General features: G+C 52.2%; 1 protein-coding gene across 1 annotated transcript in view; it reads left to right on the top strand.

The window, feature by feature from the left end:
* The window catches only part of CNTFR (ciliary neurotrophic factor receptor), a 197,382-nt gene that overhangs the window by 138,135 nt on the left and 33,226 nt on the right, over window positions 1–26,021 (top strand). The window contains exon 5 of the mRNA XM_031062866.1: window positions 4,595–4,825. Coding sequence (XP_030918726.1) covers window positions 4,595–4,825 — 231 coding nt within the window. The remainder of the gene's footprint in view (window positions 1–4,594; window positions 4,826–26,021) is intronic.

Here is a 26,021-nt window from a genome sequence, read left to right as displayed (position 1 = left end):
GCAAAGGCACAGAAATGGAGATGGGAGGTCCCAAGAGGACTTCTGCTTCTTCCTAGCACAGTGCATGCCAGGGCAGTGTTCACCTTTTTGCAGGATTTCCTTGTGCTGTTTCCTTTCCAGTTTTGATGTAGATCAAGATTTCATGAAGGAGGAAAATGAAGATGAGGTTTCTATTGGATTTCCAGCTGGATGGATTTGGGAAGCATAGAATATATTTCCACAGGCCCCATCTCTCAGCTGCTTTGTCTCATTTTCCCTCCACATCTCTCTGCTGGATTGCTGTCTGCTGTCCTGTTGGTCTCTGTTGCAGTTGCAGGACCTATCAAGCTGCCACTCATCATTGCTAGTGCAACAAAGCAGCTCACAGCTCATTTCACCAAGCTGCCCCAGGTTCATTACTAGAATGTGTATGTTTATCCCGCAACTAGAAGCTCTGTATGTTTATTCCTGTCCTCCCTCCACTGCAATTTTGCAGAGATGTGGGTAAAGCTGTAATTTCTCCTATTGTGCATCACCATGGCTCCTTTCCAGATCTGGGACTTCATGCTGTGCCTGGCAGATGTGCTGTGCCTGGCAGAGGATGTGGCCCTTGCTGGGCTTGGATGCTGAGAGCCATGTTGGTGGTTGGGGTACAGCCCCTCTATGATGACATCACAGCCTTGTGATGTCACTTGACCAAAGGCAGCATGCTTTGGAGAAGCAGAGTGGTGCAGGCACAGGGCAAGGCAGCATCTTGAAGGTGTCAGTTCTAGCCAGTGATCACATCCATGTTGCTGGGAAGGAATCTTTGGAAGTGTCTAGTGCAGTGCCCCACTTGGAAGAGCTCTGTCCTCAGCAGAAGACCAGATCAGCCGTGGCTTTGTCAGCAGAGCCCTGACAAATTCCATGGATGAGAATCCCCCTTCTCTGTGGGTACCTGTCCCAGTGCTCTGTAACCCTCCAGGAGAATAAATTGTCCTCCTTGTCCAGCTCAAATCTTCCACCAGGACACTCCTGTCACCAGCTGATACCATGAAAAGGGCTGGCCCTGCAGGACAGGCACCATCATGGTCATTGATCCCATGGGTTACCAGTGGGTGACACAGTGACCAGGAGTGTGGACAAACCTCCCTTCCCTCCCTGTTCAAGGGAGCTGTGGAGCTCTGAGTGCTCTCCTAGCCTGCAGAAAATTCAGGGTCCCAGTAGAGCTCTGGTCGCTCCTGCTCATCCCCATCCTACAGCAGAGCTTCAGGCTTCTCCAGCATTCCAGGGGAGCTGTCCCCATGGGGCCCCTTCCCAAAGGGGCTGGCTCACGTCTGATGTCACTGTGGTTGGGTGAGACTCCCACACCTGGCATGGGACAAGGGAGGACATGAGGACTTGTGTCTGCTCCAGTAGGATCCTCATCAAACCCTGCTGGAAGAAATGCCTCCTCTGAAACTGTGCTTTGGGTTTCTCCTTCATCAGGAACCTTAAATCATTGCCTTGGAAAAGAGCATTGCTTTCAAAGACTTGTCTTCCAGAAATGGCTCCCTCAGCCCTTCTGGATGAACGCCAGTGTGTTTGTACTGTGTTCAAGGAAATAACTCAAGGTGACTTTTTTCCTCCCCAACTTAGTCCTTCAGCCATTAGCTATGGACAAGCTCTCAGCCACAGTCCTGAGAGGCAGAGCTGAGCATCCCAGAGGTTTCCCTCATCTCAATCCTTCCTGGAAATAAGCACCAGGCAGGCAGGAGCCAGGCAAGGGTGGCAGGTCTGTGGATCCATCACTGCACTGAGCCTTTCTCCATGCAAGGCTGGTGGGTGGTGCAGTGGTGGGTGTCAGAGCTCCAGTGTCTCTGATAAGCAGAATTCCAAGTGTAAGGACAGGATAGCCAATGGTCCTGTGAGCCAACAGGAAACAGGAAGACAAAAGCTCTTTACCTTATTCAATAGAAGAAGTTAGAGAACTTGAGTAAGATGCTTGAATTCTTAATGAAACTCTGATATCTGTATTTGTCTATCCACACATGTGCCTAATCATCTGTCTGTCCGCCCGTTCATCATCCAACCATCCATCCACATCCAGAGCCATTCAAGTAGCCAGCCATCCACCCAACACCACTCACATTCACTGTCCTTCCATGCCTCCTTTCCTTCATTCTATCTGTGCCCATCCAGCCTGCCATCCATCTGTCTGTGGTTACACACATTCATCCATCCACTGTCTTCTTCCACTTCTGCCTGTCTGTCTATCTGGGCCTGTTCCAGCTACCCCTCCTCACACAGATGCTTCATCTTAGATGTTTTCCCCTCCTTCTGCCTGTCAGTACATTCTCCCAGCTTTTTAAAAACCCTTTAATTACACTTTTCTGGTCAGCACAGTTTCCCAAAGGTTTTCCATCTTTGGCTTGCATCCGAAATGGTCCTGGGGCATCCCACCACCAACTTACTCACAACAAACCATTTTTTCTTTGTCCTTAGCACCCCCTTTCCCAGCAGGGATAACATCCCTAAAGGTGCTCTATTCCTGTCAGAAGCAGGTGTCCTGACAGACCATCTGCAGGATGGCTGAGATCTGCCAGACACTCCTCCAGAGCCAGCCTTGCAGATGGGATCAGGATGTGGCCTTAGGCACAGGGAATGCTGGATCATATCCATGTGGTCCCACCTACCAGTGGGACCCAGGAGCTGATGTCTGGAGAGGGAGAAAAGAGAGGAGAAGCCTTGGAGGTGCTTCTCCCATCTGTCTCCACTATCAGCTGCTTGCAATCTCCCAAGGCTCACTGGGCAGCTCAGTGTTTTAGGTCATCTTTTGCTGTGAATTCGTTTACACGCTGTTCCCCCCTCCTATGTTGACATCAACAGCATCTGATGGATATAGATTTCTGTAATTTAATCACAATTTGTGCAAAAGAAAAAGACCACTTTCTACTGCTTGTCTTCCTCCCCCTTATTTTATTAGGAGAAAGAGCAAGCAGTCCTTCTCTATTTGTCCTCTTCATGTCACTCGTCATTGCTAAGGTGTCTGTCACATCTTTGCTTGGTTGTCCCCTTTTATGGATGAAGGGTTAGAGTCTACTAAACCATCTTCACATGGAATCTGTTTCAAGCCTTAGCTGTTCATGTTTCCTTCCTTTGCCCTGCTTCCAGGGATACAGTGCTCATAACAGCATGGGGACAGGTTTGTTCATGGCTTTTAAGTTAGAGTGCTTTCCATTTTGGGTTTGAGTTCTTGGTCACCACTGGGCTGATGTTTTCGGGGAAGGGAGTGTGATGACTCCAGGGTGGGCTCCTGTGGAAGGTTTGGCACATTTGAAACCATGAGTGTGTAGTGTGTAGGGGAAGGAAGGCTGCATGCATTCCGCTGTGAGTTAATCAGCACAGGGTTACTGCCTGGTGGTCTGTACCATGGTGTCCTCCTGCAGCACTTTGGAGCCCAGATGGGCTTTGGCTGCCCTGACAGCCTCAGCAGCGCTCTGTCTTTTCTCTCACCTGACCCCTTTTACCTGTGAGTTACGAGGGTGTTGGGCAGATCTGATCCAGCTCAGATCTCCATCAGACTTCAGCAGTGACATCTTCTACTGCTCCATTTGACAGCTTGTTTTCACCTTTGGTCTTGTGATTTTAGCTGCTATAAATCCTCGCAAGGACTTTCCCCATGTGTCAGGGCTGCTTAGTTTCCTTGGAAGGCACCTTGTCAAATGTGATTTTGAAGCCCAGGAGAATTTTGAGAAGTGAACCACCCTTGTCTGTGCACAAAGGCTTGATGAAGCCTTGAAGGAGCCTCACCCCCATTCATCCTCCCGTCCTGCTTCACCTTGTGTCACGCACACACACTCACGTGGTTTTATCCTTGCCACATACAGCTCAGCACAGCCAAGTGTAGCAACACAGGAAATATTCAGTTGCTAAGGATCATTAATGAATGTCAGCTCCAGCTCCTGTCCAGAAACCTGAGAAAATTCAATTAGGCAGCTGGTGCCCAATGAGCTGTGTTGCCCCACTCTGTTACATCAAACAGCTCAGCAAGCATCATGTTATTGTGGAAAGAGAAGAAAACCCAGACAGGAGACAAACAGCACTGCATGCACCAAGCAGCTGTGCCTTTCCACAGCATAGCACAGTTAGTTTGCAATCCCCCTGCCTGATTTACTGGATAGGGAATTGCAAGGAGAATTACCTGCTTCCCATCTGCACTAGTAAATACGTGGAGTTTGCTGGTGACAAGTCCTGGGGCTATGTCATCTCTCTGCTGACACACGTGTTTGATTTGTGTCCTGCAACAAGTCAGCTGGACACACAACTGGCAATGCCTTGTGTGTCTGGCCATGCTGTGGAGTGTTTGGCTGGTGAACCACACGTGCAGCCCGGACATGTGTTCACCATAGCAAAGGTGAGAGGAAGCCATCCTGTGGATGGAGGTGGTCCATGATCCTCTGGTATTTGTCAGCTGCCCTAAAATAAATCGTGGCTGGGGACAGGAGCAGAACTTGGGCTTCACTGTCCACCAGCAAAGTGTCAGTCCACACCCCAGTCCTTCTCTTCCCAGACGGGAAGGTTAAGATCTTATTCCCAAGGCAACTGTGCTGAGGGGCTCTGAGCTCACCTGTTTTTCCCCTTTTCCTTCCCACAGAGAGCCACACCCAGTACGAGCGGGTAGGTGCAGACGTGACCATGAAGTGTGGCTCCATGGACTGGGACGCAGCCGTGACCTGGACAGCCAACGGCACCGACATCGACGAATCCCACCTGAACGGCTCCTACCTGATCCTCAAGAACGTGGACCTGTCCCAGAGCGGCCACTACGCCTGCTACGAGGGCTCCTCCTGGCACCTCAAATACCAGACCTACCTGAGGGTGGGAAGTGAGTACCCCAGCATGCCATATTGAGGGGGACAATCTCTGCTCCCATACAGAGTTCCCACAGACTCCGCTCCTGCCATGCCAGCCCCTCTACCTTCCATACATAGGGTTGTCTGCTGCACACTGCTGTATGAGGTCCTCATGGCATACTAATCCCAGCTGGAATCAGCCACTTTGCCCCAAGCTTTGGATCAAAGCTAGCAGGTTAAATGATACCTCAGGAATAATTTGAGAAGGGATGTATCTTCCTACTCTAGCCTTGTGACACAACAACCATCTCCATAGGTAGAAAGAGCTGTCGGACAGGATTGCAGTCAGCCAGGGGAAGCCCTGGCTGGGGTTACAGCAGCGTGGTTGTTTCAGAGGAGCAACCAAAATGTGTTGCAGGATTCTGGGTGCACAGGTGTGCTGGAGGACAGCTGCTCATTCCCCAGCATTTTGCATATCTCCGGCATGGGATGCTCTGATTCCCGGGCCTCAGCAGGGGAGATAAGAGTTGTGCTGCATTTCACATGATGCTGAGAGCTGATAGCAGCTGTGTGTTTTGAGGACTGCTGTGTTTGTACAGCTGATAGCAACTGTGTGTTTTTGTAGCATGGCGTGTGCAACTGGCAGCCGTGGGTGTCTGGGAGCACCAGCCGCCATAGCTGGCTGTGGGATGGTAACTGTGATTCCCAGCTGGGAACCCCACCATCCAGAGATGTGTCATGTAGGTGGCTGTATATTCCCAGGTTTGGAAGACACAGCAGAGTCTTTCTCTACTCCTTATATCACCTTCTGCACCTGGCATCAGAGCCAGGGTGGTGTTTCCATCCTAGACCATGCTCCAGGGACAGAAGGTCACAGGAGGGTCTGTGTAAGCCCTGAAGATAAAGCATAAGGGTTCACTGCACCCAGAGATTTGAATTTTAGAGATGCTCTACATTGTCCAACTCATTTAAGGTCATGTGGGATGGATCCTGGTGTCTGAGCCAAGGAGAAGGGATGCTGGAAGGAGCTGGAAGGCGATGTGAGGAGCAGATGAGGGAAAGCAGTCAGCACAGGGCAGGGTTTACACGAGTGAGCAGGTGTGGGGGCTGGGAGCATGGCAGAAAAAAAGGCCACTGCCTAACAAATGAGTCAGGTGCTTTTTAATTGCACTGTGCTCAGGAGGTGTTCACAGCTGGTTCAGAGCCAGAAAAGGCAGGAGCTGGGTCCAGTGCAGGCAGCCGCACAAGGAGGTTGTGCAGTTCCTCTCCTTGGGCATGTGCTCACCAGATCCCATCTGGGGAGAGGTCCCAGGCTGTGCCAGTCCACAGAGGGCTGCAGCCCAGGCCTGCAGGAAACAAGGAGGGTGGGGAGACATCCACAGCCTCCAACCACCTCCTCTGCAGCTGTGGCATCGCTGTGATTTTGCAATGGCTCCTCCATCTGCTAAGCACCTCGCTAATAGTAATCCCTGTCAATCCGCTCAGGGACCCGTGGGAATTGCTCAGCATTAGAGCCCAAATCCTGCTGTTCCCTATTACTGTGTGTTCCCATTTGCTGGAGAGTCACAGCCCCCTGAGCACTGGGCAGCTGAGAAGCCCAGTTGGACGCTGCTGGGGCCACCAGCCCCCGGAGAGAGGGTGACAAATAAATAAACAAGTGTCTGGCGTTGTTAACACAATTAACTGTGCAAGGAACTAATCAGGTGAGACGCTTTTAGTGGTAATTAATTTAACTGTCTGGATTTTAATTTAACACTCTTTGTGAGGTTTCTCTTCCCAGCCCTGTACCCCCAGCCCCTGCCTCCCCCACCCCACCCTAAGTGTCCTGGCTCTGCTGGAAATGATTGATTCCCTGGAGGTGTGAGGATTCCTGCAAAGGAGTGGATTTGGGAGCATCCCAGCAGGGAATGGAGATGGGCTTGGGCATGGAGGTGGAGATGGGTGACTTGTGGGAGGTTTGCAGCATGGCCCTGTGGTAGCATTGCTGCTGCAGCTGAGTGCGTTGGGAGCCCAGGGATTTGAGGGATCTTGGACTCATTTCATTTCACTTGCATGGGAAATTAAATGAAAACAGGCCTGTGCCTGCATTTTTCTCTTTTGCTGGGGCAACAAGAAAGGTGACTGCAGCGAGAGTGAGGGGCTGGGGCTGCACATGGAGAAGTGCTGGGGATCTCATTAAATAAATGATGGTACCTGGAATGTGCTCCCCAGGCAAGGCAAGGGTGCTCCTGAGCATACAACACCACAGGAAGGATGTGTAGAGGGAGCAGAGAAGGGTTGAGGACCAGGAAAGGGTGTCAATTAGCAAAGCAAGCTCTGTCGTGGGGGTCAGCGAGCACAGGGATAAAGGGAGACCTGCCAGGAGTCAAGCTGAGCGAGACCTTGCAGAGGAAATGAAAAGGGGGGTTAGCCATATAAATAAGGAGCAAACGAGGAGAAAAGAGCAGAGTTGGTTCTGCAGACAGGTTTCAGGGGAGATTAAATGTAAGCTCGGCAGAGCCCGATACCAAATGAACCCCACCGGGTCTGAGCAGCGATGCTGAGAGCCAGGGCAGCACAGGCTAAGGGACAAGAGGGAGCATAAAACCTGGAGGTTACCCTCTGTTCTGGAGGCACCTTCAATGCAATGAGGGCTTGGGGACCACCTCATCCCTGTGTGAGGACATCTGTTCATTAGCAAGGCTCATTAGCAGCTGAGAGGACAGTGGTGGTACCCAGTGCAATGTGTCTCCTGTGCCGGGGCAAAGGAAAGGTCCTCATCAGAGAGCCTGACCCCACAGCACAGTGGGGCCACATGGTGCACTTGGAAGAGGGAGCAATTAAAGACATGGAGACAAATGGAAATTGGGAAAAATATTCAAGGGCGGCTTGCCAGGGATATATCACAGCAAATTAACCTGATAGCTCTCTTTGATAAGGGAACCGGTTTTCTAAGCCCAGAAATGTGGTCAGTGTAATCTGTCTTGACTTCAGTGAAGTATTTGCTATGGTGCCACATGGGAAATTATGAGTTAAACCAGAGAAAATGTGGATTAGTATGAGAATTGGAACACAGCTTAGGAAATAGCTACAGGGGATCAGATTGTGTTGAAAGGGGGAGCTCCTGGAAGGGATGGGGAAACTTTGGCACCGTGATTGGACTGTGTTTGTGCCACTCTCTGCAGTGTTACCTGTAATGGCTCTGGCCCACACTGACCAGGGGCTTCGGTTGGATATGCCAGTGGCTAAGGAGGGACAAGAGGATATCTGGGGATTTGATGCTGAAGGGACCAACATGCTACATTAATGGTGCAGGCACAAATGTGTGGAGGTGTTTTATCAGTATGCTTCAGCGGGGTGGGGGAAGGTGCAGATAGCTCATCTGATCCCTTGGATGGATTTGACACCCGAGTGCTCATCATGGGGGATGTGGCTGGGAGCCCAGCAGCACCCTGCAGGGGCTGGGGGTAGCTGGGCTGTCTCACTCACTGCAGAAATGGGACAGTGGTGCACATGTAGTGGGACAGTGTGCATTCAGAGATGGCAAGTAGGTATCCCCAGGCTCGTCTATTGCTAAAGGTTCCAGGTCAGCCACTTACAAGGCATGCATCCTCCTCAGCGCAAATTGGCCTGAGGGAAGCTGGCACTTCTCCAGGGGAAACCTCTTCCAAGGCACTTTGAGAAGTGACTTGTTGGTCTGCCCCTTTCTTCAGGCAGCTGAGCATGAGGTGAAGCACAGGAGAACAACCAGGTGCTTAACTTCAGTGATCACCTGCTCTGCAGCCTGACAGCAGCAGATACCCACCAGAAGCAGGAGATGGGTCCAGGTCTTTTTACACACCAGGCATCCCTGTCCTGAGCCCAGGGCTGAGCACCAGGAGCAGGGCAGGAGGGAGCACAAGGCTCTGGGTAACAGGAGTATGGTGCCGGGCTCCTGGCTGCCCCCACAAGCCACAGCTCTGGATTTGGAAACGCGCAGCCGGAGGGCCTGGGGGTGGATATAACAAAGACGTTGGGAAATAATGCACTCTTGAGGTTTGGCACACGGCACTGTGTGTTACAGAATGTTATAAAAATACTGCTAATGGGCCAGAGAGGAGTGGAAACGCGCGTCGGAAAGGCTGCCAGAAGCCGGAGAGTGCACATGAGAGCGGGGAGGCCTTGTGTGCAGAGAAGGGAGGGAGGCAGCTAGGGCAGGCACCCTCCTTCTGCTCCCATCCCTCTATCCCCTTCTAACCTGCTTATCTCCATCCCGATCCAGCCCCTCCTCTCCTTTGCCCTTCTGTCTCACTTTGGGGATGTCCAGGCCCTGGAGGACATGCATCTGACCCTCATCATTCAGCCTGCTGCCCAAAAAGGCTGCTGCCTGATGGGATGGAGCACAAGCACGGGAGAGGAAATACAGCAGAATCCCCTCTAGCAGCAGGGGCACGGATCGGGATGCAGGCAGTGGAGTTGTCTTCCATGTTGCAGTGGTGGCCTGGGGTCTTGTGGCCTGGTGCCAGCCCCAGCGCTGTCCCATGGGCGTTGCTGCCTCCCAGGCTATGGATGTGGGAAAGGGACTGGCAGAGCACAGGCAGTCCCAGGCTGGCCTGCTTCCTCCATATCTGTCACTGCAGTGGCTGGCGAGAGAAAGAGGAAAAAACATGCGGTTTGACGGAAAATGACATGGAAAAAACAACCAAATTAACAGAAAAACAAACAAAGCAAAACCAGGCAGAGGGAGGGGGAAAGGGGCAAAGCAACAGGAACCACATGTGAGCGGAGAGGCCAGGAGAGCCTGAGTGTTCTCTGGACTGATTAGCAAGCAATCAAACATCGGCCACTAATAAATAATGAGAGCCTCCCTTTTCTCTGCCTTAGAAGTCTTTTTCCTCCCAGATGGGCTCCAGCTGCAGCCAGAGGGTTGTGCTGCAAGTTTGCATCTATTTTTTATTGTTATTTTTGAAACATTTTTTGTGTTTCACCTCTCCAAAATAAAGAAGCAAAACAAGAAGGTAGTGACCTCTCTACGTAAGACATGCACCTCTGGCTCCACCGGGGCAAGCATGAGCATCCCATGATGGGCACTGGCTAAACAGTGGAGGAAGGCAGTCCCAGCGACTGGCGTGTCCCTGCCTGTTTCCATGGGTTGGTTGGGTGGAAAAAAACTGCAGGAGGGCACTGATGACATGCCAGCTTGGGAGAACAGAAGTTTGGTGGCACCAGGCTGGTCCTCCTGCCTGGATGCTGCTGGAGAAGCACAGTCTCCGGGTCAGCGTGTGCAGATAGTTCCTTGCTTGTGTCCAGTGATCTGTGATGTAGAGCTTTTTTTTTTTTTAATTATTTTTAAGAAAGCCCTTTTGATGGATTTTTTTCCCCTCTGAACTCTTCCAATCCTTTCCTGTGGTGATGTAAACTTAGGCTATTTCAGGAGCAACACGTTAAACATGACTGCAACCATTCCTTGGCATCACGGCCAGCTGGCAGGGAACAGCACCCACCCCTTCGATTCAACCCTCTCTCCCTCCCAGCTGCTCCTGCCCCTTAGGGATAGTCCTACACAAGGGCAACCCCAAGGCTGTGCCCAGGCAGTGCTTGAGGGCAGGACTACATCAGCATGGACCAAACCTACAGTAAGGGTGGAGCTAAATTTAAATGACAGTTGATGTCTCAGAATCAGAAGATGCACCCAGAGCTGTTGGGTTCATTTCTGTGGAGGGATTTTTCTCCCCATGTGCCTGCAGCGCTGGGGCCTGGGTAGGTGCAGTGGTCCTGGGGTGATTCACAGCCAAGCATGACCTCCCCATTCCCTGAGAGCCGCAGAAAGGGAGCAGCAACAAACTTGCAGGTATGCTTTGTTCTTTGAAATTCAGCTTTATTTCACAAGGCATGCAGGCTCTCCTGTCACTGCCTTCCCACATTGTGCTGCTCGTGCATGGCTGGGAAAAGTCAGTGGATGAAATGTGCTGCTGCCTGCGACCAGATTTCGGGTCTTGGCCCAGCTGAGAGCTGAAAAGGCATACTGGGTAACAGTATGCAAATTACTATCCCGGCTCTTTAAGGAGAAAGCCAAGAAAAACCCACCCAAAAACCCCACCACACTCCTAGATGCAATTAGTCCTAATCGAATTAGGAGACGGACTAGAAAAACAAACACGTTTGCAAGCAGCAGGCGACCTTTCCTCCCCGTGCAGTGGGCTGCAGGCTGCATGCCACAGCGGGAAGGGCTGAAGGGAGCCGTGCCCCGTGGCCCACGCGTGCACACACTCGTTTGCTCGCACCCGCGCCCCGCTGCTCCTCTCCTCCTTCCCCTCGCTGGGCTGGGCAGCCAGCCCAGCTGCAGCATAGCAGAGTGATGCTTCCTTGGCTCGCTCTGTAAAACATGATAATCTGGGGCAGCCGGTGTCAGAAACAATAAAAATATCCCCTCTCCCATCCTTGTGGCTCCTCTTTTCCCGCAGGGGAGTTGGGGACAGCAAGGAGCGCGTGGTGGTGGGGCCAGCGGAGCCTCACGGGGCATTTATGAGTAGCCAACAACAGCACCAGCAGCTCTGCCCTGGCCGTGCCAATGCTGTTTGTGGGAAGAGCACGAGCAGGAGGTGGCCAATGCATGCAGTGTCCCGTTCCCATGTCCTGCCACCACTGGTGCCTGAAGGGATGTGGCCGCACACTAGACCCAGTGAGCGATGAACTCATGCCATGTTGGGTGCTGTGGAGAGCTCATGGTGGAGCCGTGGCAGGAGCATCATGTGGCACGAGGGTGCTGAGAAGGGGAGAAGGTGGTCAGTCCCTTGCCATCTTCCTTGTAGCAGAGTTCCAGCAACGAGCCAGAGCCAGGGATGGAGTGTCTTGTCAGGCTGCTTAATATGCAAGAACCCTCTTAGTGAATGTGGGATCCTGAGCTTTGGAACTCCATGTGAAATGAGCCCCTGTGCATCCTCTCCTACAGCTGGACTGGGAATAAGATCATGGGATAGGACCGAGAGGGAGCCTGGCTCCAGCTGCTGGGCTGGAGGAGAAAAGGAGAAAGGATTTGGGGGCTTGGCAGCTTCCTGGAAAACCCTCCTCATCCTTGCCAAACATCCCATGTCCTGGGTGGATGGCAGCACAGCCTCCTTCTGCTCTCCTGAGATTTGTTTATGCTGCCCAACATGACAAAAACAGCTCTGTAATTAAAGAATCCCAAGTCCAGTCTAAACAGCTTCCCACAACCCTTGCTCTGCAGTGCCAGGAATTAGGGATGCCCAGGGCTGGGAAGACAAACCCTCCTCCTTGGCTGGGGGATGGTGGCCATGGGTGGGGACCATGACTGCTCTGGGGACTTGGGGGGACACACACTGGTTCTCTGTTTGCACTGGCCTCTGCTCCAGGAAGGATTTTATCTGAGCTGCTCCTAAGTGCCCCTTGTCAAAATATTTGGTGCGAGCTTCCTGCCGCCCACCAGCAATGTGTCCCCAGCTTCCAGGGTCCTGGGAGGAGAGGAACAGGCTGGGATGCAGCCACCTCCTGTCACTGCAGCTGTGGGACAAGGAGCAAAGGAGTTGAGGCTCCACATGTGAATGCTGCTTTCGTTTTTCCACCAGAGCTCCAAAGGGCTGTGGTACTTAAATAAGATCAGTGTTTTCTTCCCAGAAGGTCATGAAAGAAGAAATCCCACCAATGTCATCAGCACAGGGTGTGACTCTTGCCTGTCACTGTCCACATGTGCCCATGTTTGCAGGTATCCAGGCAGTGTCACCAGGAATGGGAAGACCCCACAGTGAAGATCCTCGGTGTCCACACCCCTCCTTTCTGAAGGAGAGGAGATGGCAGGCAGCAGCAAATTCTCATCTTTTACCAGTGTGCAAAGCTCTTCCATCTCTCTCTGAAACTTCTGGCAGTGGCTGGGAACAGCAGTGGCGCCCAGCATGCAGTGAGGTTCCAGCCAAGGGCTCAGCAGGGTCAGGGCAAGGCCCAGGGTACATCAGTGTGAGAGACATTGTCATTAGCTGCGGTTTCCCGAGCCGCTGCATCTGCTGTAAATAATTTAGCAGACTAAATATGTGTTAACAGCGGGGCAGGACAGGGAGCAGAGGAGAAGGAGCAGAGCTTTGGGCCTGGACAGCAGGGAAGGGCACCAGGATAAAGTGAGGTTATTTTCCTCCTGCTAGCAGGACAGGGTGGTGTCTCCCCCCTGGAAAAGGAGTCAGAGGGTTCCCATGCCCGATGGATCCCTTTCCTCCCCAGTCCCTTCCTGAGCTGTCAGCATCAGTACCAGAGGCAACTGCAGGACAATTTCCAGTTGCTCTTGCTGCAAGCACTTTAATGCTGTTTAAACAATTACGCAGTTGATAAATTTTGACAAGAAGAGATAGAAATAGCCTGGGAGAGCCATGCAGTAGAAATGCTCTAAACAGATGTCCCTTTTCTCCCCCTCCTGTGCTCCCTGGGGGTCTTTATCTTTTGCTGCCAACTGAACTAGGCAGCGTTCGCATGAGTTAGGGTGGTGGGGAGGGGGAGCAACGTGCCTTATTAAAATGGTTTATGATACCATCCCTGGGGTGACAGCTGCTTGTTTTCTCTTCAGGATGGTCTTCTCTGCACTGGCAGGAGCCACACAGAGCCTGCTGAGCACGAGTAATGTCAGGCTGTGTGCCCCCCTCTCCACCAGCTCGCAGGTACCAGCCCGGGCAGCCTGGCTGCTGATGATGCTGGGGAGGGAGAGGAGCGTTTGCCTAAAGCAAGTGAGCAGTGACATGCTGATGTGCCAAGCAGTGTGGGGAAACCTGGTCTTGCTCCAGGGACCTGCAGGGCAGAGCCCAGCAGGATGTGCTCAGAACCTTGTGTCAGCAGGGACCAGCAGTGGCTCTCCAGCACTGCAGTTTTCTCCAAGTGGCAGATGTGGAGGACAGAGGGATCACAAAACCGTGACTGGACCAGAGTCAGGTTCGCAGGGAAAGTCAATGTCCTGTGTGGCTGAGTTTGGATTTGTAGGATGAGAACATGAATCCTCTGGAGGTTCACCTCTGGAATACAGGAGATCACTCAAGGGGTTCATGGCAGGAAACCAAGAGGAGGTTTGGAGCGTAGCTCAGACCTTTGTGCTGCATTTTTGCTCTATGTTGGGCTGTCTTGTCGTGAACATTCCCAACCCTGGATGTTTTTCCTCTCCACAGCTGGACGGTGTAAGTAGCTTTGTACTAGGCACACCCCAGCTCTGCACATTCCATGAGGAGCAGCCTGGCTTGTCCCATGTCATGGATGCATCATGTCCTCTTGGTCAGGGAAGAATGAAGAGGGTTGCAAGCAGCTCTCTGCCTTTTGGCTGCTTTCTGGCTGCTGTTCGTCTGAGGCAGTCCCTGCTTCCAGCAGGCAGGAGCCAGGGATCTGTGAAATACTTTGTTTGTGTGGTGGATGAGCTAGAACTTGCCATCTTTTGATGTCTTTGCAGTTGATGGGGTGCCATTCAGTTTTCTGGGGAAGTAGTTGCTCAGCCCTCCAGTGCAGAGTCCATCCCTGCTCTCTCCATATGGACTCAAGCTGTTTCCCCTTCCCTCTGTGCCTGACTTCCCTGAGCTGCCAGCCAAGTGTAGCTGCCCTCTGAAAAGGCTCTTTGGCCTCACCAGCCTCTTCCTCGTTTTTCTCTCTTGTCCTTACAGAAACTCAGGGACATGGACTGCAGTGCTGCGCTGGGGACACAGGGCAGCCTGTGCCACCTCTCATTCCTCCCCCAGCTTGGTGCTAAACAGGGATGTCAGAGTCTAAATGAAAAGACAGAAGGGGAAATATAGACACAGACTGCGGAGGAATTTTCTAAAGCCACAGAACTGGGCTTAAAAACCTGTGTGATGATTCTGTGCCATCATCACCCTCCAAGGCTTCCCAAATTGGGTGTGTTGGTTGGGACACCCGCAATGCCAGGACTCCCACCCACTGCAACCCACCCCAGGGACCTCTGATCACACAGGTCTGCATGTTTCTGCATCACACCATGGAGTGGGACAGCTCACAGGCAGCCAGCCTGGACGTGTCAAGGGCCCTTTCTGCCACAGCCTTCATCATCCAGCTCTTCCTCCCATTCCTCCTCCCATTCCTGGCCAGCACGTGGGTTTGCTTCAGCTTCTTCTGCTCACAGAGTTGTGAATTCTGGAGAGAGGGGAATTCCCCTATCTCCAGCTGACCTGAAGCATTGCACTTAAGTGGCCAGATCAGGTCCAAAATCAGAAACCCCTGAGTTCCTGGAGCAAAGACCACGGAGAGAGGAGCTGGTACTGTGGGCACCCCTGCTGTTCACATCGATGCAAAGCAGGAGTGATTGTGCTGCTGGGTGGCTCTGTGCAAAAGCACCAGGCTGTTCCTTGCTGTGAGTGTCAGTGCTGACACACGGCCCCTTTGCCAACCCCACTTGCTTTGCTGGAGCAGCATAACCCCACCAACTCTGCTCCCATCGCCTCCAAAGGCTCAGGAGGGGAAGCAGCACTCACTTCTTTAGCTGCCAAAGCAGTGTTCACGGATGTGATTTTTGCCATGGTGGTGTGAGGACTGCTGTGTCGGCCCATGGGGGGTTTGTTCAGAAGTGGAAGAGAGCAGTGGGCTTTTTCATGGGCTTTGAAAAGCTCACAAAGCTGCTGTGAGACACAGTCATTGCAGGCATCATTTTGCAGCATTTCCTTCCCTGTCTCTCAGCAAAACCCGGGGGTGATTCCCAGTTGGAGTGAGCAGAGCAGTTGCCCAGGAACAGTGGTAGTATGAGGTGTGTGCTGCCACATACCTCCAGGGCTTAATTATGGCCAAAAAAAAGCAAAATGGCAGAGAGCACAGAAGACAGCTCCTGCAGGAGGGTGCCAGGATGGAGGTGCCCCACACAGTGAGTTTGTGTTATGACAGGCTGGCCAAAAAGGGGACTCTTGGATCCAAGACTGAGCCAGCTCTGCCAACTGCTGCATATGTACAAACAAAGACAATATTAGATCCTTGCTTAGTTCCCGTGATATTATCTAAGAAATTATTTGAGAAGGACCCTGGGAAAACAGGAGTAAAGAAGGATGTGAAGGGAGCAGGGGGAACTGCCAAAAGGAGAAAGACTTAAAATAGTCTGTTCAGTGACTTCAAGGGAAGCTGGAAAGATGCCTTGACTCCTTTTGGTAATTACCTCCAAGCAGAGAAGATACTGGGTACTAACCCAGCAAGCAAAGGCATAACTATAGCCAATAACTGGAAGCTGAGCCACAACCACATTTGAATTAGAAATGAGGCTCATATTTTTAATAGAAAAAATGATTAAGCATTGGAACAAACTGCCAAAAGCCGTGTCGGCTCCTCTGTTGCTTGTGCTCTGCAGGGCAAGGCTGGCTGCCTTGCTGAAAGATGGTTCTGTCAAACACGAGTTATTGGGCTCAATAGAGGGGTAATGGAGGGATGTAATGGCCTGTGCAACCCAGGAGGTCAGGTGAGATGAACTAATTTTCTCCCATGGCCTTCAAGTCAGTGACTTAAGGGAGGTGCACATCCCTGTCTTGCAGATTTAGCTTCATGGTTGCTGTTTCTTTCATCGGAGAGTGTGGCTCAGGTGTTTGGTGGTGCAGATCAGGGCTGCAAGGAAAAACCTGCAGAACGGGAGGATGTGGGGTGTTCAGAGGATGCTGCTTGTCCCCACTTAGGATGCTCCTCACCCTGCTCCATCCCAGCTCCCTGATGTCTTGGCTTTTTGTGTGCCCTGCTCCTGGCTGGGAGGAGACAAACGTTACCTCAGTGCTGGGGTGTCTGCAAGGCACAGGGAAAGGCAGGAAAAGGAAATGGGACAAGACAACTTGGGTCTGAGAAAGGGAAGGAAGAAGAGAGATAGGATGGAGATACTCATGTAAGCATTAGCATGAAGGACAGAAAGCTCTCACAGCCCTCCTTCGAGGGAGGAATTGACAGAGAGCTTTTGATGAGGAGCCGAATGGAGATAATGTGCCATCAAACAGCACGAACTCTGCCTCCAGCGTGCAGACAGGAGCTTGGCATAGTGCACCCAGAAGCACTTACCTTCCTTAATGGCCAGGCAGAGCCTCCCAGGCCACCCCATTACGAGCTGCCTCCCCAGGCGAGCTGGCACAAAGTGCTTGGCCAGCCCAGGAGCAGTAGTGCCACAAAGCCAGTGGTGCTCCAGCCCCAACAATCCCAGCCCCTCCAACTGGGTGTAAGGCAGACCCTGGGAGTACAGTGGGGCAGCACACAAGTTTGGGGTCAGACCTGGTTAGTTTGTCTCTTTTTGAAGTTGTCTGACCCCTCCAGGAGCAGGAAAAGCCTTGCATCAGTCACAGGGGGCCGTGCACCCTGCATGTCACAGTGCTGACGTTGCTCACAGGGCCACTGCCCACAGCAGGAGGAACTGGTGGCCCAGGGTAGCCAAAGGGCTGTGGTGCTCCTGCAGCTGGAGTTTCAGGGTGGTGTTGCCTGTGGGCAAAGCAGCACTCTCTCCCCCAGGCTCTCCACCAGCACCCTGCAAGCAGCAGGCACAGCTGAGCTTTTCCTGGGGGGGCAGCCCAGCAGAGACACAAGAGGAGGGGGTGCAGCCCCAGCACAGGGCTCCTGCTGAGCAGCTTTTCCCCTCAAAGGAACTAACATGCCAGCAGCTGCTGGCAAACACAATCCAGGGCAAGTATCAGCAGGAGGAGCTGGCTCCTGCTAGGAGGGGGCCACTCGTGTTCACCTCACACCCAACAGTGCTCCCTGCTTTGCATGAAAGAGGTGCTTTGATTGCTGACATCTGTAGACAATCAGATAAGAATTAGAGTTATTCCTCTAGGCATAAATGGTATTTCTAATCTCATAATCCCTTAATATTGTTCTCACCAGGATGTGGCTGGTGCTAATCCCAGAGAGTCTGTTCTAGGGCAAAATTCAGGGAAGCCAGGGAGGTGCAGGAGGAGGGGTTGCCCACCTTCTCTCACTTCAGTCCCAGAATCCCTTCTGGGTGCAAAGCAGGCAGGGACAGCAGGTCAGGCTGCAGCCCTTTTCCCAGCTGGAGGATGCTCACACTAGGATAGAGGCATTTCGGAGCCCTTTCACCACTGCTGCAAGGAGCCCCTGCAGGTGTTCGTGCCCGTCTCACTGCTCAGGGTCTGTCTCTTGGCTGATCAGGTCTGTAGCACCAGCAGTAGGCTCCAGCCTGGTTTAGCCACTTGGCTGCTTTCCAAAAGCAAATACTGACCCCTGAGGAGCACCTGGGATTTCTGTTCTGAAGAGTTGCAGTGAGGGAAACACCCTGCTCCTGCAGGGCTGCAAAGTCTGAGGTTCCCAGCCCGGTGAGGGTGATAAGTGTTTTGTAAGGACCCTGGGCTACCCTTGGCCCTAATTTTACACCCTTTTTGGGACAGTGTAGGGAGAACCACTTGGGTCGCTCCTTACCCTCTGTCCTGACATTGGTGTGCTGGATACGGGTGTGCCCCTCTTCAGCAACACACAGCGGCCTTCCATCCCGGCCACCTTGCAGGCACAGTAAAGGTGCAAAGTGAGCTGAAAACCTCTCACCATCTAGCATCAGAACAGGCAGCAATTACCATTTCTCTTGTCCCTGCTGCACCTTCCTTTCTGCAGCCCAGCCCAGCTGTGTGTGACAGCTCCAGTGGTACTGGACCACTCCAGGGGCTTGCACACCTCTCCCAGCAGGAGCTGGGACAAAGTTCAGCCTGGGTGACATCGGGCTCTGGTGCTGCCTGCAGCCATGAGCATCCCACCACAGCCCAGAGATGGAAATTGGTGCTCTGGGCACCAATCCATCCCAACAGATGGGAAGGGGCCAAGGTAGCATTGTCTCAAGGAAGCAGCTTGCAATTCAGAGGGCCTGGTGTGTGCAGACACAGGTCTGTGCCTTTCCTGTCTCCTGGGTTCCTTCACTGGTACAGCAGCTGTTGCTTCAGCAGCCACTTCAGGTTTTTCCCCACGTTTATTCTGCAGACAGGTTGTAGAGGCCACAGAAAGGCTTCAGCTATATTCTGGGCATCTCCTTCATCCTGGCAAGGTGAGAGTGTTTGAGATGGCTTGGCAGCAGTAAATATCCAGCAAGTCTGTGTCTACTTGTGAAGTTGGGAGAGCCTCATGCTGGTACAACATGCCCATGGCATGGGCATGCAGCAGAACAGGGACGTGTGAGGAGGCGCTTTCCCCAGGGAAGCATGCCCATCACTGTGCCCTCCACACTCCTCTCACACCATCCTATCTACCAGCAGCCTTCCCATCTGCCTTGCTGAAACCTGTCCATCACTGCCTTGCAGCTCTGAGCAATTTGTTACTACAGCTAAATTCTTCCATGCCGGGAGAGCTCAGATCTCTGCAGGGGTGAGGTCTCCCTCTCGTTCTTCAAGGTTGGAAGGGAAGGACAGGCTTAGCCTGGAGGCCAGGCACTGAGGACTGTGCCATGTGAATACTGTCATGGCAGGACTCAGGACAGTGTGGTGTGATGGTGCAACTTTTCCAGGAGCTTCTTAGTGTCTTGCAAACACTGAAACACTGAGAAGTCCCTGGAAAGAGAGTGTTGGATGGTGTAGGTTTGTAGTGAGCCAGCCTAACACTGCAGTGTACATCCCTCCTGCTCTCTGAAGGGTGGCAGCTGGAGAAGGAGTTAGCAGGAGCTGTTGTGACACTGGGAGATGCTAATCTTCAGATTCCTAAGCAGTTTTCCCAGAAAGAAGAAATTAATGGCATTTGCAAATCACTGGCAACTTTGGAAAAATGCCCTGGAAGTCAGACCCAGATGAAAATTTTTGTTGTATATTGTTATAGAGTTAAGCACTCTGAGTTCAAGATTTTGCTCATTTTATTTTGGTTTGATGAGGTTTTTAATTAAATCAGAGGGAGCTCCAAAAGGAAAAGCCTTGAAAATCCAACCTTTCATTTTAAATCACCAGAAGCCAAAAAAAAGCTGCTGTTGTCCTGTCTCTGTTGTGAACAAACAGGTTGCAGAGCAGCCACAGATGTCTGAAAGCCTTTGGCATAGCCAGATCTGTGGTGGTGCCCTGGGCAAGGTGCTGGTAGGACAGTCTGCTTTGTACCCATTTGGGTGATCCTGGTGCAAACTGGTCCTGCTGGGTCCATGGCCATGGGTGGGTGAGCAAATGCTGGGTTCTGAGCTACCCAGGACTGGTGTAGGTGCAGAGCAAGGGCTTACCAAACCCTGAGACACGAGGGTGGGAAGGACACAGGTAAATGCATCCATTGACACTGGAACTGTGAACCTCTGCCCCCTTTCATGCTTCCTGTCCCTGGGTGCCTCTCTCTGTGCAGGACTACCATCACTCAGCCCAGAATCTGGCTTTGCCCTGTGTCAAATCTTGGACATAGAGTCCTTGAGATCAAGCAGACATCCTAACTTTGCCTGATTAGGGCATTCTCATCTGCAGAGGAAGGGCAGTGACAGCATTCCCTGGACTCTGATGACCTCCAGAAGTGGATTGTGCCTGTGCTATCTCCCCTCTATGAACAGCCCCGTCCCTATCTCTTAAAACTTGTTTAAACCAGCTCTTTTTCTCCTTGGGGCTGGGATATCATTGCTGTTCACAGCCGAAGGCCCTCATGCCTCCATGGAAATCATCCAGGGCTGCACCAGGAAAAGCAGATAATTAAATTCAGGCCCTTGCTTTTCCCCCATCAAGCAGATGCAGCATGATGGCAGTCCTACAGAGACTTTATTTGGGGCAGGGGGCAGAAATTTCAGTCTTGAACCTCCCCATAGCAGCTGCTGCTATGTGTCCTCTGAGCCAGGGACCTGCTCCCCCTATCCTGCCATGCCTCGCTGGCTTATCATTTCCAATCCTATCAGAAACAAAACTGCTGCTGCTTAATGCTTCATTACAGGCTGTTATGTGTCTCCTGCACTGCCCAGGAGAGCAGCAAGGAGGGCTCTGACTCTATTTAATAACTGTTTCATGGTCCCTAATTGACAGATAAAAACCCTACTAACTCAGTTTCATCAAACATAAACCATGGGCAGGAGCAGCGGTGCCCTTCTGGAGCCAGGGTGGCAGCACGAATTTTGATCCATTATTTTGACATGGGAAATCCATAATATGCCAGTCTGCCATCACAATGACGGGTTTATGCCTCACATTTTCCCCCTGATGGTTTTGGCTTTTGCAGCCTGGGGGAAGCTGTTGGGGAGGGATTTGGGAAAGGGTGGCCAGGGAAGGCAGAAGAAGTGAGATGGTGGCTGGTGCTTTATTCTGAGGGGCCTTTCCCATGAAGGCTGCAGCACCCCTCGTGCTTGGCAGCGAGGATTGGCTTTGCAGCATGTGCCCATGGGGGATCCCTGTCTGCTGACCTCAGGACTGTGCCTGACCCTGGCAGGTCCCCAGCCCCAGGACTGTCACACTGTGGTTGTTAGGCTGAGCCGCACTTGCACCCCAGGGAAGATTCACCAAGATTTTCAAGTCTGGTACATAAGGACCTATTTGTGCTGAGATGAAACCGGTAAAGATTTATTATTGTAATTTGGAGATGCTGGTAAATCAGGGTGTTTTTTGTGCCCTGTGTGGTTAGCAGGATTGTGTCATTCCCTGGGGCATTCCCCTCCCTCTTTTTGCTGGTGTGGGTGACCAAGTGACCCAGACTTCTTCCATGCTCTGAGCTCAGAAACTCCAGACAGAGAACCCCCTATTCTCTCCAGGAATATTAATGATAAGTGTTGTGATTCAAAAGCCACATGCTGGACCTGAAACCTGCTATTCAAACAATTTGGGATTTTCCTTATCAGATCCCACATGGGGCTGGCACTCAAAAAGAAGTCTTTGGAAATGAGATTTTTCAGGGCTTTCTCCTCCCATCACAATGGCTGGTAAGTTAAATACCAGCTGGGAGTCCTATAGGTATTTGTGACTGCTGCTGGGGTTGAATTGCACCCAGGGTGGGAGCAGCCGCACTCCCAGGAGGCGTGGGCAGAGGTGGACTTGCAGGGAAGTGTTGTTGCTCTGTGCAGAGCAAAGCAAAGCTGACGGCCACTGAAGGGATGCTGAGAGGATGAGAGGTTATTAGTAGTGAGCGCTTGAGGGATAACACGGCAGATATTGATTTAAATAAAAATCACCATAACAGTAGCTCTAACAGTACCCTGTGGGTCACTTGGAGGAGAATCAGAGGCAGCAGAGCTCCTGTGCTGCCACACTCAGAGCATTTCCTAGCTGGAAATCTCATGCTGGAGAGAGCCAGGACTACTGCCCGTGCTCCTGAGCAGGGACAGGGACAGGGAAGCAGGCACTGTGCCAGGTGTGCAGCACACACTGGGATGCCTGCAGAACATCACTGCAGTGAGGGGAGAGGCTGGGCCCACCGTGACCCACGGGGGCACACCACGCTGTTTGCAGCTCTGCTGGGAGCCGCAGTGCCAGGACATGGCTCTCCATGATCTCAGGCAGTGCACAGCCCCCGTGGAGGTCAGATTCCCGTGGTGTGAGTCAGCTGCATTCCTCCCCAGGGTCAGCCAACTGCGCTGGGCTTCAGCGGCCTCAGCTGTCTCCTGCCCCGACGCTTGCAGTGATTAACTGCGCTGGGGATGCTCGCTCTGGGTGGACAGCACAAAGGGTCTCAGGTCAGCTGGGGACAGCTTCAGCAGCTCCTCCGTGGGAGAGGAGAGGAGCAGAGCAGTTTCTTGGCCACCCTTCATACCAGGAGTGCTTTTATCAATGGGGCGTGAAGGGGTGATAAAATGCTACCAAGTGTCGCCATAGACAGCTAATCCATCGGTATGGATTTGTTGTTAGGGAATCCTGCGGGCCCGTGCAGCTCCTTGTAGCTGGCTGCAGCACTCCTGCCATGGGTACAGCCACCTGCAACACCAGCTGTCCCCAGCACGGCATGGAGCCGTGTCATGATGCGCTGTCAGCAAACAGAGACGTGATGCGAGATAACAGCCAAGCTGTCAAGACAGGGAAGGTCCCAGCACGTAACAGAAGGGTTTCTCCACTCCGGGGACTTTTGTATGTGGAGTTTTCTGTGTGGTTCCATCTGATCAGCGTGCTTCCATGAGAACTGAGAGTTTTGCAGGGGAAACATCCCATGCCCTTCAACTTTGCCATCGAATACGGGCAGACCCATCTGCTGGACCTGCTGCACAGACAGCACAAGGTGGATCTGCATTACCAAATCTCTTGTCACTTCCTGCTCAAGGGAATTAAAACCACCTGGAGCAGCCCCCTTCCTCTGGGAGGACTAAGCTTCCCTCAGGGCAGCTCACAGCCTGGTTCTGGCATTGAGCAGCGTGTGTAAGGGTCAATCCAGCACATGACATGCATTAGAGTCAGTGAATGGAGACACCCACCCAACCTGGAGCCGGCCCTGATCCTGCCACTGGGCTGTCCTGGCAGCATCATACACCTGATCAGTATCAGCTTCTCTCTGAGGACAAGGCAAAATGAGCAAACACCTGCACTGGAATGGCTGCTGGGAGGGTCAGGTGCCAGGAGCTGTGTCTGGGAGCTCCCCATTGCTTTCTGTGGTACCACAGTCTCTGCTTTGCACTCAGACTCTGCACTGAGACAGTCACTCAGGTTTAATGTCCCTGTAAATTACATGTGTGGGGTTTTTTTCCAGATCAACACAACCTTCTTGTAGATGTGAAGATCACAGTGCAGTGCTGCAGCCCTCCCAGCAGCACTCCTGCACTCTGCACAACCCCTCAAGGAGCTTATTGCTACAGGGAAAACCCCACATGGGGCAAAACTAAAGGAGCACAATCAAAAATCCAGCTGTCTTGGGCTGCACAAGCCTTACTGTCAGTGAGTCCAAGCCAGTGGTAGTATGAGCCACAATATCAGCATCTGCAACAGGGGTAAGGATATTTCCAGCACTCTTGGAGGCCAGCTTACAATGCTGGGATTCTCTCCAGCTAAACCACTTGGGTTCAGATTTTCACTAACCCACCTCATTTCCTCATTTTTCTTAATCTCCTAGCAAAAAATGTTAAACCACTGGCTGCTTTGACCAGCTCCTTGCCTGGAATTAAATGACAAACTCCTGGCCACTGGTGGTCCTGGGCTGGCTTGTCCTAGGAAGATGGCAGAAGAGAGTAAAAGAGGGGTAATAGAGAGTAAAATTGCAACCAGAGAGCTTTGGCCAAGCAAGCAGCTTTGTCCTCAAGCATTACAAGATGATTGACCCCAATATCCTCATGCCATGGGAAAAGGAAGATGTGTGCACCCCCTGCAGCATCCCTGTGATGTGGGTGTGAGGAAGACCTGGGGTCCCAAGGCTGCTGCCAGCCCTGCTCTGTGGCTCGTGCAGGTCAGGATACTGCCCTGAATAGAGCCCTCTTTGAAGGGCAGCAAAACTGTGAGGAAAGCATTCGGCCCTGATATGAAGACTTCCAATGGCAGGGAATCCCCTTGAGCCTTTGGCAAGCTCTTCCAGGTGTCAAAAACATTTACAATGTTTTATGAATTTTTATCAGGCACTGATGTCTTCTCTGTGGTGTCCAGTGATAGGACCTGAGGGAATAGCCTCAAGTTGTGTCAGAAGAGATTAAGGTTGGATAATAGGAAAAGATTCTTCACCCAGAGGGTGGCTGGGCTCTGGAACAGCTCCCCAGGGAAGTGGGGAGCAAGCACCAAGCCTGACAGAGCTCCGAAGTGTTTGGGCAATGCTCTCAGGCACATGGTGGGATTCTTGGGGCTATGTCCTCAAGCATTACAAGATGATTGACCCCAATATCCTCATGCCATGGGAAAAGGAAGATGTGTGCACCCCCTGCAGCATCCCTGTGATGTGGGTGTGAGGAAGACCTGGGGTCCCAAGGCTGCTGCCAGCCCTGCTCTGTGGCTCGTGCAGGTCAGGATACTGCCCTGAATAGAGCCCTCTTTGAAGGGCAGCAAAACTGTGAGGAAAGCATTCGGCCCTGATATGAAGACTTCCAATGGCAGGGAATCCCCTTGAGCCTTTGGCAAGCTCTTCCAGGTGTCAAAAACATTTACAATGTTTTATGAATTTTTATCAGGCACTGATGTCTTCTCTGTGGTGTCCAGTGATAGGACCTGAGGGAATAGCCTCAAGTTGTGTCAGAAGAGATTAAGGTTGGATAATAGGAAAAGATTCTTCACCCAGAGGGTGGCTGGGCTCTGGAACAGCTCCCCAGGGAAGTGGGGAGCAAGCACCAAGCCTGACAGAGCTCCGAAGTGTTTGGGCAATGCTCTCAGGCACATGGTGGGATTCTTGGGGCTATCCTGTGCAGAGCTCAGAGCAGGATCTGGGGGTCCCTGTGGGTCCCTTCCAACTCAGCATATTCCATGATTCTGGGAAAATGCTGCAGACAGGTGTCTCCATATAAAGGAAAGATTCGATTTGCTGTCCCCAAGTGTCTGTCTGTCCCCATCAGGCGCAGAAGGAGTTGAGACAGACTGCTTGGCCCAACCAGTTCCTTTCCAGGTGGTTAAAGATAGATAAAAGCAACTGAGAGTGCCAGCCCAGCCCTTCAGAGAGGTGACTGTCCAGCTCTCCATGGCAAGTTTCTCACCAGGCTTGGCTCCCATCAGGCAAGCATCTCTCCTGACTCAGGGCTTGGGGAGGACAAGATCTGCCCAGCACATCTTCACTCTATGATTCAACTCTTCTACATTCTGCCTTGAGAGACATCCCACATCTTGAAAGGCTTTTGGCCATATCAGGACAAGCATCCCCATCTTGTAAACCCTCAGCTCAGGCAGAGCTCAGGTGGTTTTCCTTACTGAGATCTATTGGCAGCTTTACTTTTAATAGCATGTACGTGATGTGGAGTGGGATAGACCACTCCAGCTCTGGCTGGCACGTTATAAATCTCAGAAAGGAAAAAAAGTGCAAAGGGCCAGAAGACTTGGAGGGGGGGAGGGGGGGCATGAAAAAAAAGCAGAAGAAAGAGGCTGTTTTCCCAGAACCCAAAAGCAGACGGGGTGGGGAGCGGGAAAGGCAGGGTAGTACGGCTGGCTGGGGCAGAGTGTGCAGTTGTTTATACTGGAAATGAGTTTCTGTTTATTGCAAGCTATGGTGGGGAGACCACAAAGTGAACGTAAAACAAAATGGGAAGGGTGTGGGAAAAGTCAGGGGAGGGGGAGCGGGTGCCTTTGACAAACTCCAGAAGTCACGTCCAGTAATAAATCAAGCCGGGATCTGTCCCGGGACACAGGACCCAGAACATCTGCTTGGGCTGCAGGGAAGCCAGGCAGGCAAGGAGGGATCTCCCAGCCTTGCCTGGGGCCAGGCGAGAGACAGAGCTTGGGCAGCTCAGCCACCCATGGGTGCTGAGCTCAGCAGTGCTCAAATGCCTGCAGAGGTGACTGAGCACCT

This window comes from Geospiza fortis, unplaced genomic scaffold (genome assembly GCF_000277835.1).
Source record: "Geospiza fortis unplaced genomic scaffold, GeoFor_1.0 scaffold878, whole genome shotgun sequence".
NCBI lineage: Eukaryota > Metazoa > Chordata > Aves > Passeriformes > Thraupidae > Geospiza > Geospiza fortis.
Note: the sequence above shows the minus strand (reverse complement) of the source record. Positions and strands in the feature narration are given on the sequence as shown.